At 56.1% G+C, this 14,274-nt stretch overlaps 2 protein-coding genes across 2 annotated transcripts; both read right to left on the reverse strand.

Annotated features, from left to right (window-relative positions):
• Positions 1 to 7,648: 7,648 nt before the first annotated feature.
• LOC138107186 (acrosin-like) lies at positions 7,649 to 9,844 on the reverse strand. The gene is made up of 5 exons (XM_069008476.1): positions 9,774 to 9,844; positions 9,271 to 9,492; positions 8,702 to 8,967; positions 8,297 to 8,442; positions 7,649 to 7,834 (listed from the first exon to the last, which is right to left on the reverse strand). Exons 1-5 carry the CDS (start codon positions 9,842 to 9,844, stop codon positions 7,649 to 7,651), a joined length of 891 nt encoding a protein of 296 aa, XP_068864577.1.
• Positions 9,845 to 11,557: 1,713 nt separating this feature from the next.
• LOC138107809 (acrosin-like) lies at positions 11,558 to 13,728 on the reverse strand. Its single transcript, XM_069009510.1, has 5 exons — positions 13,655 to 13,728; positions 13,173 to 13,388; positions 12,593 to 12,858; positions 12,185 to 12,330; positions 11,558 to 11,743 (listed from the first exon to the last, which is right to left on the reverse strand). The coding sequence occupies exons 1-5, from the start codon at positions 13,726 to 13,728 to the stop codon at positions 11,558 to 11,560; spliced, it is 888 nt and encodes a 295-aa protein (XP_068865611.1).
• Between the last annotated feature and the right edge of the window lie 546 nt (positions 13,729 to 14,274).

Here is a 14,274-nt window from a genome sequence, read left to right on the forward strand (position 1 = left end):
GTCACTGTCAAGCCACTGCCCCATGTCCTATCAGTACCTGCCCTTGGAAGAAGGCTCTCTGCAGCTTTCTTTAGGCCCCTCTTCTTGCGGGATGAGGCTGGGCAGTCCCCGGGACAGGCAGCTGCTGAGGAACCCATTTGGGGCAGGGAGCTGGGTGTGCCGCTGCAGTGCCAGCTGCAGATTGAGCTCTGGCTGGGGGGAGCCCGGGACCAGGGGCCGTGAGCTGCCCAGCCTTTGCATAACCGAGGGCACGGGGAGCTGAGGTGCCAGCCAGGGATTTGAATGGACACTGAGAGCTGCAGCAGGAGCTGGTGGCTCTTTATGGAATGAGACATCTGCGAGTCTGCTGGGGAAATCCCGGGGCTGAACGGGTATGGAAACCTGCTCGGACTGGGTGAGAGTGGCGTGTGTAGGGAATCAAACGGGGCACACATTGGCTCGCTGGAGCTGGCCATGCCTCCAGAATGGTCTCACAGGGGAGGGGAGTTCCCTCAGCACTTTGGCAGCCCAGATGGGACCCAAGGGCAGGACTGCTGGAGCCTCCCTCCTCCAAAGATCCAACTACTGGCAACAGGTGAGTTCTCCTGGGATCTTTAGAGCAGGAAGGAGCCACAGGGGGAGTGTTACAATTCCATGCGCAGATTCCATGTAAATTATAAGGGTGGATTTGAGCCTCTCTATTTGTGTGGTATTTGGTGCAGATTTGGTGAAATCACTGGTACCATGTGGAGCACGGGTGCGCAGCATGATCAGCATAAGGTGGCCACAGAGGAGTTATGGAGGCCCCTGTAAGTTGTGAGGTGGAGGGGCTGGAGTCTCTGCTAGGACGCTCGAGTCTCTGCTCAAAGGTGTTTGGAGACAGGCACAGGGAGAGCCTTGTGTCCATCGTGGCACACAATGGGTGCTAGAGTCCTGGGCATGCACACAGAAGGGGGTGGAAGTCCCTTCTTGGCATGCAAAAAAAGGGGTTTCACGTGCCTCGAGGTGTTTGATGTGATGGGAAATATCCCTGGTTTAGGTGAGGGGATGTCTGAGGCTGAGGTGGTGCTAAACAGGGGGAAATCATTATGGGCAGCAGGATTCTGCCAAGACAGCGCCATAAGGTTGTGCCAGGGTGATCGGGCTGCTCTAAGCTGGTCTGCTCACTGGGCAGGGTAATGGCCATGCCCAAGCCTGAGTGACACTCTTGTGGTCAGCATCTTTAGTGAGCAGGCAGCCCCTGACTTCAGGAAATATTTGAAGAAGCTTCTGCCAGGGTGCCAGGGACCAGTAGAGATGTGGGGCAGTTGTTCTCAGCACAGCCCGTACTGATTGACACAAAGGGAAGAGTGCCGCCCGCCGTGAGACAGGACTCCACTGGCCTGGAAACCAAGAAAATGTCCTTGGCGCATGTCTTCCCCAAAGCATTCTAAGATCCTCTACCATATAGCCCCCGGCCCTCAGTATCAAACTTCATTTGAAAGGGTATAAAATTTGTACAGTTTGGAGATGATTCCTTGATTAGCGAGTCGAGATAAGAAGGTTCTTGCCCATCCTGTGGTGATGATGTGCAGCACTCAGGCACACAAGCACACCAAGCTGCAGTTTCAGTCTGTGCAGCTGGCTCTCTGATTGCCCCTTCTCTCCACTTGCCAGGCTTGTACAGCCCTGTCTCGGTTTGAAAGACAGGTGTCTGCTAAGGAAGGCAGAAGCCTCCCTTGAAGTGGCAGATATAACCCCTTTCCCCTGAGTTATTATAATTCTGAAATCAAGGGTCTTTAGGCAAAGATGTGGGAAATAGGAATAACAGTTCTTTACTATATATATATATATCAGTCAAGCAAAACAACAACAACTCTGGCAGTAACAGCAAACACAAACCCAGTCCCAGCCTTCTCGGCTGTCAGGCTATTTCCCCTCGGGTGCAGTTCCGCTCGCAGCCGGCAGGGGCGCTGGCGGCTCCCGGTGAGCAGGGCAGGTGCGATGGTTCCCCCGCAGCTGCAGGGGGCGCTCCGGAGCGAGCTCGGGGAGCACGCGGCTGCTCTGGTGCCCTGGGATCCCGGGGAAGGGTGGAACAAAGGCTTCACAAACCGCTGGGCAGCCGATCCAGGACTCCCGGAACAGCAGGCTGGAATGGCAGGCCGGAACGGCAGGCACAAACACGAATCCCGGGTGGCAGACGAGATGTATCCGAAAGGGGAACCCCCCGGGGCTCCAGGCAGGCAGGGTGAGCACGGCTACAACGCAGCGAAGGCTCGAAGCAGCAGCGGGGCAGGGTGGCCACAGCCCAGCCTCCAGCAGGGCAGGGAAAGCAGCTTTGGGATCCTGGCGTTGTTTCCAGCAGAGAGAAAGACGCCGAAAACGGGAACCAGCAGCTCCTTTCTCTGCAGCCTCTCTCTCCAGACGCTGAGAGCGAACTGCCCCACACCCAGGTGAAAACAAAGAAGTCACCAGGCCCATCCCACCCCCAATGATAGCTGTTTTGTCTTTCTTAAGTATTGCCATTTCCCCCCTAGCAACATGCATATGGGAGAAAATTCCTTTAACAGGAAAAAAACTAGGACTAAACTAAACCCCCAGCATTATCCATCCCGAATTTTTTCCCATACTAACATGTTACATGAAACTTAACCTTTTTAACCATATGAATACATGCATCACCCAAATTATATACATATATACATGCTGATACTGATACAAGTACAGAGCCATGGGTAGTTCACCCTAAAACAAGGTCCCCTTGCGGTATGCATCGGGTCTCTCCATCCCTTTGCATCACCCACCAGGTACAACCTGGTCCCTGAGCAAAAACAACCCCACGGATGGGTTTGTCTTTGCTCAAGGCAGACTTTACCCAAACAGTTTTTCCAAGCATACCTCTCACGTGCACCACTGGAACCTTATCCCCGTCTGTCATTTGTAGGGGTTCGGATTGGGCAGGGCCTGCTCGGCTGGTGGAGCCTCGGGTGTTAACTAACCAGGTGGCTCTTGCTAAATGCACCTCCCAGTTTTTGAAAGTCCCCCCACCCAGTGCCTTCAAGGTGGTTTTAAGCAGTCCATTACACCGCTCAACCTTCCCAGCTGCTGGTGCATGGTAAGGGATGTGGTACACCCACTCAATGCCATGTTTTCTAGCCCAGGTGTTTATAAGGCTGTTCTTGAAGTGAGTCCCATTGTCAGATTCAATTCTCTCAGGGCTGCCATGCCTCCAAAGGACTTGCTTTTCGAGGCCCAGGATGGTGTTCCGGGCAGTAGCGTGAGGAACAGGGTAGGTCTCCAGCCATCCTGTGGTGGCTTCTACCATTGTGAGCACATAGCGCTTGCCTTGGCGGGTTTGAGGCAGTGTGATGTAATCAATCTGCCAGGCCTCCCCATACTTGTATTTGGACCACCGCCCACCATACCACAGGGGCTTCACCCGCTTGGCCTTCTTGATCGCAGCGCATGTCTCACAGTCATGGATCACCTGGGAGATACTGTCCATGGTTAGATCCACCCCTTGATCTCGTGCCCACTTATAGGTGGCGTCTCTGCCCTGATGGCCTGAGGCATCATGGGCCCATCGAGCTAGGAACAGCTCTCCTTTATGTTGCCAATCCAAGTCTATCTGGGACACCTCTATTTTCGCAGCCTGATCTACCTGCTTGTTATTACGATGTTCTTCATTAGCCCGGCTCTTGGGGATGTGAGCATCTACATGACGGGCCTTCACAGATAGTTTCTCTACTCGAGTGGCAATGTCTTTCCACTCCTCAGCAGCCCAGATTGGTTTTCCTCTGCGCTGCCAGTTTGCCTTATTCCACCTTTCCAGCCAACCCCACAGAGCATTGGCTACCATCCATGAATCAGTGTAGAGGTAGAGCCTTCGCCACTTCTCTCTTTCAGCAATGTCCAGAGCTAATTGAACGGCTTTTAGCTCAGCAAATTGGCTCGATCCACCTTCTCTTTCCGTAGCCTGTGCACATTGTCGTGTGGGGCTCCATACAGCAGCTTTCCATTTCCGGCTAGCACCTACAATTCGGCAGGAACCATCAGTGAAGAGGGCATATTGTCTTTCACTCTCTGGTAGCTCGTTATATGGTGGGGCTTCTTCGGCACGTGTCACCTGCTCCTCTTCTTCTTCAGAAGATAACCCAAAAGTCTCACCTTCCGGCCAGTTCGTAATTATTTCCAAGATCCCAGGGCGACTTGGGTTTCCAATTCGGGCGCGCTGCGTGATGAGGGCGATCCATTTGCTCCAAGTAGCATCGGTGGCGTGATGCGTGGAAGGAACCTTTCCCTTGAACATCCACCCCAGCACTGGTAGTCAGGGTGCCAGGAGGAGTTGTGCCTCTGTGCCGATTACCTCTGAGGCAGCTTGGACTCCTTCATAGGCGGCCAAGATTTCCTTCTCTGTGGGAGTGTAGTTGGCTTCAGACCCTCTGTAGCTTCGGCTCCAGAATCCCAGTGGTCGGCCCCGAGTCTCACCAGGCACCTTCTGCCAGAGGCTCCAGGACAGGCCATTGTTCCCGGCTGCAGAGTAGAGCACGTTCTTCACCTCTGGTCCTGTCCTGACTGGGCCAAGGGCTACGGCGTGAGCGATTTCCTGCTTGATCTGGGCAAAGGCTTGCTGTTGTTCAGGGCCCCAGTGGAAATCGTTCTTCTTGCGGGTAACCAGGTAAAGAGGGCTCACAATCTGGCTGTACTCAGGAATGTGCATCCTCCAGAAACCTATGGCACCTAGGAAAGCTTGTGTTTCCTTCTTACTGGTCGGTGGAGACATCGCAGTGATCTTGTTGATGACCTCAGTGGGAATCTGACGTCGTCCATCTTGCCACTTTACTCCCAGGAACTGGATCTCTCGGGCAGGTCCCTTGACTTTGCTCTTCTTGAGGGCGAAACCAGCTTCCAGGAGAATTTGGATTATTCTCTCTCCTTTCTCAAACACTTCTGTTGCGGTGTTCCCCCACACAATGATGTCATCAATGTACTGCAGATGTTCTGGGGCCTCACCCTTTTCCAGTGCAGCCTGGATCGGTCCATGGCAGATGGTGGGACTGTGCTTCCACCCCTGGGGCAGTCGGTTCCAGGTGTACTGCACACCCCTCCAGGTGAAAGCAAACTGAGGCCTGCACTCTGCTGCCAGAGGAATGGAGAAAAATGCATTGGCAATGTCAATAGTGGCATACCACTTCACTGCTTTGGACTCCAGCTCATACTGGAGCTCCAACATGTCCGGCACAGCAGCGCTCAGTGGTGGAGTCACTTCATTCAAGCCACGATAGTCCACAGTCAATCTCCATTCCCCGTCAGACTTGCGCACAGGCCAAATGGGGCTGTTGAAGGGTGAGTGGGTCTTGCTGACCACCCCTTGGCGCTCCAGCTCGCGGATCATCTTGTGGATGGGAATCACAGCATCTCGATTTGTCCGATACTGCCGGCGGTGCACTGCCGAGGTGGCAATTGGCACTCGTTGCTCTTCCACTTTCAGGAGCCCAACTGCAAAAGGATTCTCTGATAGTCCAGATAGGGTGTTTAATTGCGTAATGCCCTCTGCCTCCACAGCAGCAATCCCAAATGCCCACCTGAGTCCCTTTGGGTCTTTGTAATAGCCATTTATCCACGTGCCCACATTCCGGAGGAAGTTAAAAACCCATGAATTCCTCACCTTCTCGACCCATAGCACAAGCTGGATAACAGGAATGGTAGCCTTAGTCAGAGGACCCATATTCAAGTAAGGAGCTGCAAAGGGGAAGAATATAGCCACGGCCACATGCCACCCGAACCAGGGCAAAGTAGACCACATAGTGCTGCCTACCAAGGTTCCTATATCCAACACACCAAATTAAGCTATCCAGGAACTGTTATTCCTTTTTCACCTCTCTCTCTTAATGCCCTCAGGCCCCACATTGGGCGCCAAGCCCTGTCTCGGTTTGAAAGACAGGTGTCTGCTAAGGAAGGCAGAAGCCTCCCTTGAAGTGGCAGATGTAACCCCTTTCCCCCTGAGTTATTATAATTCTGAAATCAAGGGTCTTTAGGCAAAGATGTGGGAAATAGGAATAACAGTTCTTTACTATATATATATATATAGATATATAACAGTCAAACAAAACAACAACAACTCTGGCAGTAACAGCAAACACAAACCCAGTCCCAGCCTTCTCGGCTGTCGGGCCCTTTCCCCTCGGGTGCAGTTCCGCTCGCAGCCGGCAGGGGCGCTGGCGGCTCCCGGTGAGCAGGGCAGGTGCGATGGTTCCCCCGCAGCTGCAGGGGGCGCTCCGGAGCGAGCTCGGGGAACACGCGGCTGCTCTGGTGCCCTGGGATCCCGGGGAAGGGTGGAACAAAGGCTTCACAAACCGCTGGGCAGCCGATCCTGGACTCCCGGAACAGCAGGTTGGAATGGCAGGCCGGAACGGCAGGCACAAACACGAATCCCGGGTGGCAGACTAGATGTATCCGAAAGGGGAACCCCCCGGGGCTCCAGGCAGGCAGGGTGAGCACGGCTACAACGCAGCGAAGGCTCGAAGCAGCAGCGGGGCAGGGTGGCCACAGCCCAGCCTCCAGCAGGGCAGGGAAAGCAGCTTTGGGATCCTGGCGTTGTTTCCAGCAGAGAGAAAGACGCCGAAAACGGGAACCAGCAGCTCCTTTCTCTGCAGCCTCTCTCTCCAGACGCTGAGAGCGAACTGCCCCACACCCAGGTGAAAACAAAGAAGTCACCAGGCCCATCCCACCCCCAATGATAGCTGTTTTGTCTTTCTTAAGTATTGCCATTTCCCCCCTAGCAACATGCATATGGGAGAAAATTCCTTTAACAGGAAAAAAACTAGGACTAAACTAAATCCCCAACAAGCCCTCTCATCTTCCTCGACTCCTCCCTTTCTCTGCCCTTGTCTCCTCCCAAATCTGGAGCCAAGCTGAGGGATCTTTTCCCCCTGGCTCCCAGGCTGGCCCCTCCTGTGAACAGACTTGGTGTTGCAGCTGCTGTTGGCCCACTCACCCTGGCCTTCCATGGCTTTCCTGGGGTGCTCTCCTACTGCTCCTGCCAGGTTCCTCTCCCCAGAATGACCCCAGCCCTTCCTTTGAGTATCTCTGAAGTGTGACCACCTGGCACATCAATGTCCCTTTAGTACTCATGAAATCTGGCTCTGCCTAGGGCACTGGCACTCCTGTCAGGAGCCAGCAGTTTCCCTGGTCATGCTTGGGAGTTTCCCAGGTCTGGTGTTCCCTTAGCCCAGGCTCACACCAGGCCCTAATGCCCAGCCCATGTGCCTTTGAGCACCACCCCCAAGATGTCTGCTCTTTTCCTATCCTCTTGCTAGGCTTGATGTACCAGGTTCCTGCAGCCCATGGTGGCTGAGAGCACTCTCCTCTCTGCCCAGGCACTTGGGAGCTCTTTGGAGCCACTCTGTCCCTTTGTGCCCAATGGCTCCTTCTGCAGGTGCTGAGCGTGGCAGTCCTTGCCTTGCCCAGGAGTTGGAATTGCACTGAAAAGATGGTTCCCTGTGAACAAAGGTAACTTTATTTCAACAACTAAATCAACTCCAGTGTCTGCCTGTACACAGGAGACGAATAAGCAGAGGACAAAGCAGGTTTATGACACTGAGGCTGCCTTTGGATCAGCAGGCATTGCCCCAGCGACAAACACTTGCTGTGCAATGCAGCAAGCTCTGGATGCTGCCTGTCCTGCTGCTCAAGAAGCATTTTCAATGGTCTCCAGGCCAATGTGCACCCCAATCCATTCATGGAAGTACTGAGTGGAGGTGTAGACTCCGGGCTGCTTTGCTCTGGCACAGCCTCTTCCCCAGCTGGTCACTCCAACAATCCAGAAGTAGTCAGCGTTTTTCTCTTGACACATGAGAGGACCACCGCTGTCACCCTGCAGGGGAGCAGACAGGATTAAGGTGGTGTTGGGTGGTCCCTTTCAGTGCTGGGGCTGTCTGCTTGTCTCCCACCACCCCTGCCAGAGCTGCATTTCGGGCAGAGCCAGGCTCTGCTCAGGGGCTGGAACATCCAGAATCCCGTCTGCAAGAGGCTTGATGTCCTGTAAGGGTAGTGCTCTCTGTCCTCTCTGCACAGGGCTCCTGGATGTGCAGAGAATGGATATTTGGCACCTGGACCTCTGGGTTGCCAAGAACACTAGCTGGGCTTTCTGGCACAAGGGGGGCCCTGGGCAAGCAGGTGTGGCTGGGGAGTGTGCGGGAAGCCCCCACAGCGGTGGGGAGCCGGGGCTGGGAGGGGACTGAGTGGCCGGGCAGAGCAGGCCCTGGGCTGTGTTGGGGCGGTGCTGCCCGGGCTGCCCGCGCTGCTGGGGGCTGAGTGGCTCGTGGCTCACTCCTACCTGGCAGGTGTCGATGGTGCCCTGTGGGTAACCAGCACACAGGTTGTGGGTGTGGATGTCCCCTGCGTACCAGCGGCTGCTGTTGCAGAGTTTGGTATCAATGAGCTGGACCTTGGCCTCCTGTAGGACATCACTTGAGTTTTGAGCTATGAGCACAGAAAGGAATGAGCCCCCAGCAGCTCCTTCCCAATTCTACCCAACTGCCTGGGGGCGATCCCTTTCCCTACGGCTTGTTTTGCCTCTGTAGAGGCTCTGTGTCTCTGCTGCCTGCCTTTGGGGACCAGACCAGGTCCATCTCTGCAGAGGCGTATGTCCCACAGCCTGACTTTGGCCTCTGCTGTGGGGAAGCCCAAGCTGTGTCCCCAGTGGTCTGAGCTGGCTCAAGAGTCCCTCTTGGGAACTCACCTCTTCCAGCAGTGGCACCCCAGCCAGCAATCCAGCAGTTCTGAAGCTCTGACACTCTTAGGATGGGGTCAGCCACACAGGCCAGCTGGGTGTAGGGATTGCAGTGGACAGGCTTGTTCAGTTCCAGCAAGGCAATGTCGTTACTTTTGTCATTTTTATTATAGCGTTCATGACGCACTAACTTCTTAATCCGGCGCAGTTGTGCCCCAGGGCCCGGCTTAGTGAGCTGCGTGGCCCCAATCACCACATACACCATGCCGATTTTCCTGGAAGGCAGATGGAGAGAGGGCTGAGAGGGAGCAGAGCCATGCACCACAGCAGCCCAGCAGTTGCCAGACCTCTGTGTGGCATGGCAGTGCTCTGGCAGGTGTGAGTGCCCTCCCACGCCTTAGGGTTGGGGAATGTTGAACTGGAAGCTACTAGGAAGCCTTGGCATCAGCCCAGGCTTCTCTTCAGCAGTGTGGCAACTGGGCTGACTAAGAGCAAAGGGGATGGGAGTAGCAGGTGGTGCTGCCGACAGGGCCCCTGCTGGTGGTGCGGAGATGTCCCCATTTCCGGCACCTCCTTACCTGATGGGGTCAAAGCAGTGGGCTGCTGTGAGGACCCACTGTGCAGTGATGAGAGACCCGCCACACAGATGTCTTGTTCCTGGTATTGCAGGATGCTTAAGGCTGACGATCCAGGGCCAGGCCCCTGGCTTGGCACCTGTTCCACCCACAATGCGTGTCATGCCATCGTCAGGACCCATGTACTCATACTCATACACCATGGGTCGAAGCCCACATATCCCTCTGCAAGCAGAAAGTCATTTCCATGCTGCTCCATGGCCTGCTGTGGCTCAGGCTGAAGCTCAGCCCTCTGCCCTCCCCACAAGGGCTTGCACGCACAGCAGCCCAGGGAAGCCCACGGGGTGTGCGTCTGTCCGTGCCAGCACCTGGCTGCTGGCAAGGAGCTGAGGCTTCCCCATGGCGGGTGGGAAGCTGTGGCCCGGCCATGGGGGACAGGCAGGGCCCCCTCCAGGGAAGGCCCCAAGTGTTGGCCTGGCTCCCTCCCAGGGCCTGGGGCCACTTACCCACAGTTGTCCCATGTGCCGTGCGCCAGCCCGGCAGCGGTCAGCAGGACGAGGAGGCCGAGCCAATTCATGGCTGCCTGAGGCACGTGTCAGCTGCAAGCACTGAGGGATCCGTGCAGCAGCACAGCCACAGCCGCAGTGCCCGCAGCAGCCGCGCTGCCCGTGGTGCCCTCGGCCCTGGGGCTGATGTCACAGAGGGCTGGGTTCCGTGTCCTGGGCACTGCGGCCTGTGGCCCGGGGGCCCACTGGGGGAGGGGCAACATCGAATGGAGGAGCCATAGAATGGTTTGGGCTGGAAGGGACCTTGGAGATCATTGAGGTCTCACCCCGCTGCCATGGTCAGGTGAAAACAGGCTCTGGACCGAGTTGTCCAGAGCCTGGCTCAGAAGCTGTCCTTGAAGACTTTGAGGAAAGAGGCATCCACAGCTACTCTGGGAAACCCATGCCAGTGTCTCATCAGCGTCACCATCAAGAATTCCTTCCCAATAGCTCATCTCAAGCTACCCTCTGTCACTGTCATGCCACTGCCCCATGTCCTATCAGTGCCTGCCCTTGGAAGAAGGCTCTCTGCAGCTTTCTTTAGGCCCCTCTTCTTGAGGCATGAGGCTGGGCAGTCCCCGGGACAGGCAGCTGCTGAGGAACCCATTTGGGGCAGGGAGCTGGGTGTGCAGCTGCAGTGCCAGCTGCAGATTGAGCTCTGGCTGGGGGGAACCCGGGACCAGGGGCCGTGAGCTGCCCAGCCTTTGCATAACCGAGGGCACGGGGAGCTGAGGTGCCAGCCAGGGATTTGAATGGACACTGAGAGCTGCAGCAGGAGCTGGTGGCTCTTTATGGAATGAGACATCTGCGAGTCTGCTGGGGAAATCCCGGGGCTGAATGGGTATGGAAACCTGCTCGGACTGGGTGAGAGTGGCGTGTGTAGGGAATCAAACGGGGCACACATTGGCTCACTGGAGCCGGCCGTGCCTCCAGAATGGTCACACAGGGGAGGGGAGTTCCCTCAGCACTTTGGCAGCCCAGATGGGACCCAAGGGCAGGACTGCTAGATCATCTGTGAACAGACTTGGTGTTGCAGCTGCTGTTGGCCCACTTACCCTGGCCTTCCATGGCTTTCCTGGGGTGCTCTCCTACTGTTCCTGCCAGGTTCCTCTCCCCAGAATGACCCCAGCCCTTCCTTTGAGTATCTCTGAAGTGTGACCACCTGGCACATCAATGCCCCTTTAGTACTCATGAAATCTGGCTCTGCCTAGGGCACTGGCACTCCTGTCAGGAGCCAGCAGTTTCCCTGCTCATGCTTGGGAGTTTCCCAGGTCTGGTGTTCCCTTAGCCCAGGCTCACACCGGGCCCTAATGCCCAGCCCATGTGCCTTTGAGCACCACCCCCAAGGTGTCTGCTCTTTTCCTATCCCCTTGCTAGGCTTGATGTATCAGGTTCCTGCAGCCCATGGTGGCTGAGAGCACTCTCCTCTCTGCCCAGGCACTTGGGAGCTCTTTGGAGCCACTCTGTCCCTTTGTGCCCAATGGCTCCTTCTGCAGGTGCTGAGCGTGGCAGTCCTTGCCTTGCCCAGGAGTTGGAATTGTGCTGAAAAGATGGTTCCCTGTGAACAAAGGTAACTTTATTCCAACTAAATCAACTCCAGTGTCTGCCTGTACACAGGAGAGGATTGTGGTCAGCACAGAGCAGGTTTTTGACACTGATGCTGCCTTTGGATCAGTAGGCATTGCCTGGGCCGGAAATGGTTGTGGTGCACTACAGCACACTGTGGATCCTTCCTGTCCTGCTGGTCAGGGAGCACTTGCAAATGGGCTCAGGCCCATTTGGTCCAGAATCCAGTCATAGAAGTACTGAGTGGAGGTGTAGACTCCAGGCAGGTTTGCTCTGGCGCAGCCTTTTCCCCAGCTCGTCACTCCAATGACCCACCAGGAGTCAGCGTTGTTGTCTTGGCACATGAGAGGACCACCGCTGTCGCCCTGCAGGGGAGCAGACAGGATTAAGGTGGTGTTGGGTGGCCCCTGTCAGCACTGGGGCTGTCTCCTTGTCTCCCACAGTGCCCGTGTCAGAGGGGTATTCAGGTGCTTGAGCATCCAGAAATTTGACTGTGAGTGGCTTGAGTTTCTGCAAGGGTAGTGCCTCTGTCCTCTCTGCACAGGGCTCCTGGATGTGCAGAGGATGGATATTTGGCACCTGGACCTCTGGGTTGCCAAGAACACTAGCTGGGCTTTCTGGCACAAGGGCGGCCCTGGGCAAGCAGGCGTGGCTGGGGAGTGTGCGGGAAGCCCCCACAGCGGTGGGGAGCCGGGGCTGGGAGGGGACTGAGTGGCCGGGCAGAGCAGGCCCTGGGCTGTGTTGGGGCGGTGCTGCCCAGGCTGCCCGCGCTGCTGGGGGCTGAGTGGCTCGTGGCTCGCTCCTACCTGGCAGGCGTCGATGGTGCCCTGTGGGTAACCAGCACACAGGTTGTGGGTGTGGATGTCCCCAGCGTACCAGCGGCTGCTGTTGCAGAGTTTGGTATTAATGAGCTGGACCTTGGCCTCCTGCAGCTGATCGCTTGAGTTTTCATCTGTGAGTAAAGAAAGGCATGAGCTCCCAGCAGCTCCTTGCCTGTTCTCCTCCCCTTTCTTGGGGGATGGATCCCTTTCCGTAGGGCTTGCTTTGCCTCTGCAGAGGCTCTGTGTCTCTGCTGCCTGCCTTTGGGGACAAGACCAGGTCCATCTCTGCAGAGGCGTATGTTCCACAGTCCGACTTTGGCTTCTGCTGTGGGAAAGCCCAAGCTGTGTCCCCAGTGTACTGAGCTGGCTCAGGAGTCTCTCTTGGGAACTCACCTCCTTCAGTGGTTGAACCCCAGCCAGCAATCCAGCAGTTCTGCAGCTCTGACACTCTTAGGATGGGGTCAGCCACACAGGCCAGCTGGATGTAGGGACTGCACTGGACAGGCTCATTTAGTTCCAGCAAGGCAATGTCGTTACTTATATCACTTCTCTTATATTTATCATGACGCAGTAGCTTCTTAATTCGGCGCACTTCTGCACCAGGGCCTGGCTGAGTCAACTGGGTGGCCCCAAGCACCACGTACAGGGTACTGACATTACTGGAAGGCAGATGGAGAGAGGGCTGAGAGGGAGCAGAGCCATGCACCACAGCAGCCCAGCAGCTGCCAGACCTCTGCGTGGCATGGCAGAGAGGGAGCAGTGCTCTGGCAGGTGTGAGTGCCCTCCCAAACCTTAGGGTGGGGGAATGTTGATCTGGAGGCTGCTAAGAAGCCTTGGCATCAGCCCAGGCTTCTCCTGAGCAGCATGGCAGTGGGGATGACTGAGAGGAAAGGGGTTGGGAGTAGCAGGGGGTGCTGCACACAGGGCACCTGCTGGTGGTGTGGGAATGTCCACATTCCCGGCTCCTCCTTACTTGATCTTGTCGAAGCAGTGGGCTGCTGTGAGGACCCACTGAGTGCTGATGAGGGAACCTCCACACCAATGCTCCGGGTCTGGTAGCCATGGATGCTGGATGCTGACAATCCAGGGCCAGGCCCCTGGCTTGGCACCTGTTCCACCCACGATGCGTGTCAGGCCATAGTCATGAGGTATGTAGTCAGACACCATGGGTCGGAGGCCGCAAGTCCATCTGCAAGCAGAAAGTCATTTCCATGCTGTGGCTCAGGCTGAAGCTCAGCCCTCTGCCCTCCCCACAAGGGCTTGCACGCACAGCAGCCCAGGGAAGCCCATGGGGTGTGCGTCTGTCCGTGCCAGCACCTGGCTGCTGGCAAGGAGCTGAGGCTTCCCCATGGCGGGTGGGAAGCTGTGGCCCGGCCTTGGGGGACAGGCAGGGCCCCCTCCAGGGAAGGCCCCAAGTGTTGGCCTGGCTCCCTCCCAGGGCCTGGGGCCACTTACCCACACGTGTTCTGTATGCTGTGGGCCAGCCCAGCCGCAGCGGTCAGCAGGACGAGGAGGCCGAGCCAATTCATGGCTGCCTGAGGCACGTGTCAGCTGCAAGCACTGAGGGATCCGTGCAGCAGCACAGCCACAGCCCTAGATGTCACAGAGCAGTAGGTTCTGTGTTCTGGACACTGTGGGGGTCTGTGCCATGGGGCCCATGGAGGGAATTGAGGAGCCATAGAATGGTTTGGGCTGGAAGGGAGCTTGGAGATCATCCAGCTCTGACCCCCTGCCATGGGCAATGAGGGATCTCTTGCACTAGGCCCAGTTGCTCAGAGTCTGGCTCAGAAACTTGTCCTCAAACCCTTTGAGGGATGGGGCATCCACAGCTTCTCTGGGCAACCTATGCCAGTTCCTCAGCACCCTCATAGTCAAGAATTTCTTCCTAATATCTAAACAAAACCTACTCTCTCTCTCATTTTGGAGCCTTTCCCTCTTGTTGTTTGTTTTGCTGACTCTAAACAAACCATTACCTGCATTTCATAAAGTGGAAATCTGTATATAGCTTAATTATGCATTTTTGTAAACTACTATAAGGCCTTTGATCACCAGGACCTATGTCAATGCAAATTATC

The sequence above is a fragment of the Aphelocoma coerulescens genome, chromosome 3, assembly GCF_041296385.1.
Source record: "Aphelocoma coerulescens isolate FSJ_1873_10779 chromosome 3, UR_Acoe_1.0, whole genome shotgun sequence".
Taxonomy (NCBI): domain Eukaryota; kingdom Metazoa; phylum Chordata; class Aves; order Passeriformes; family Corvidae; genus Aphelocoma; species Aphelocoma coerulescens.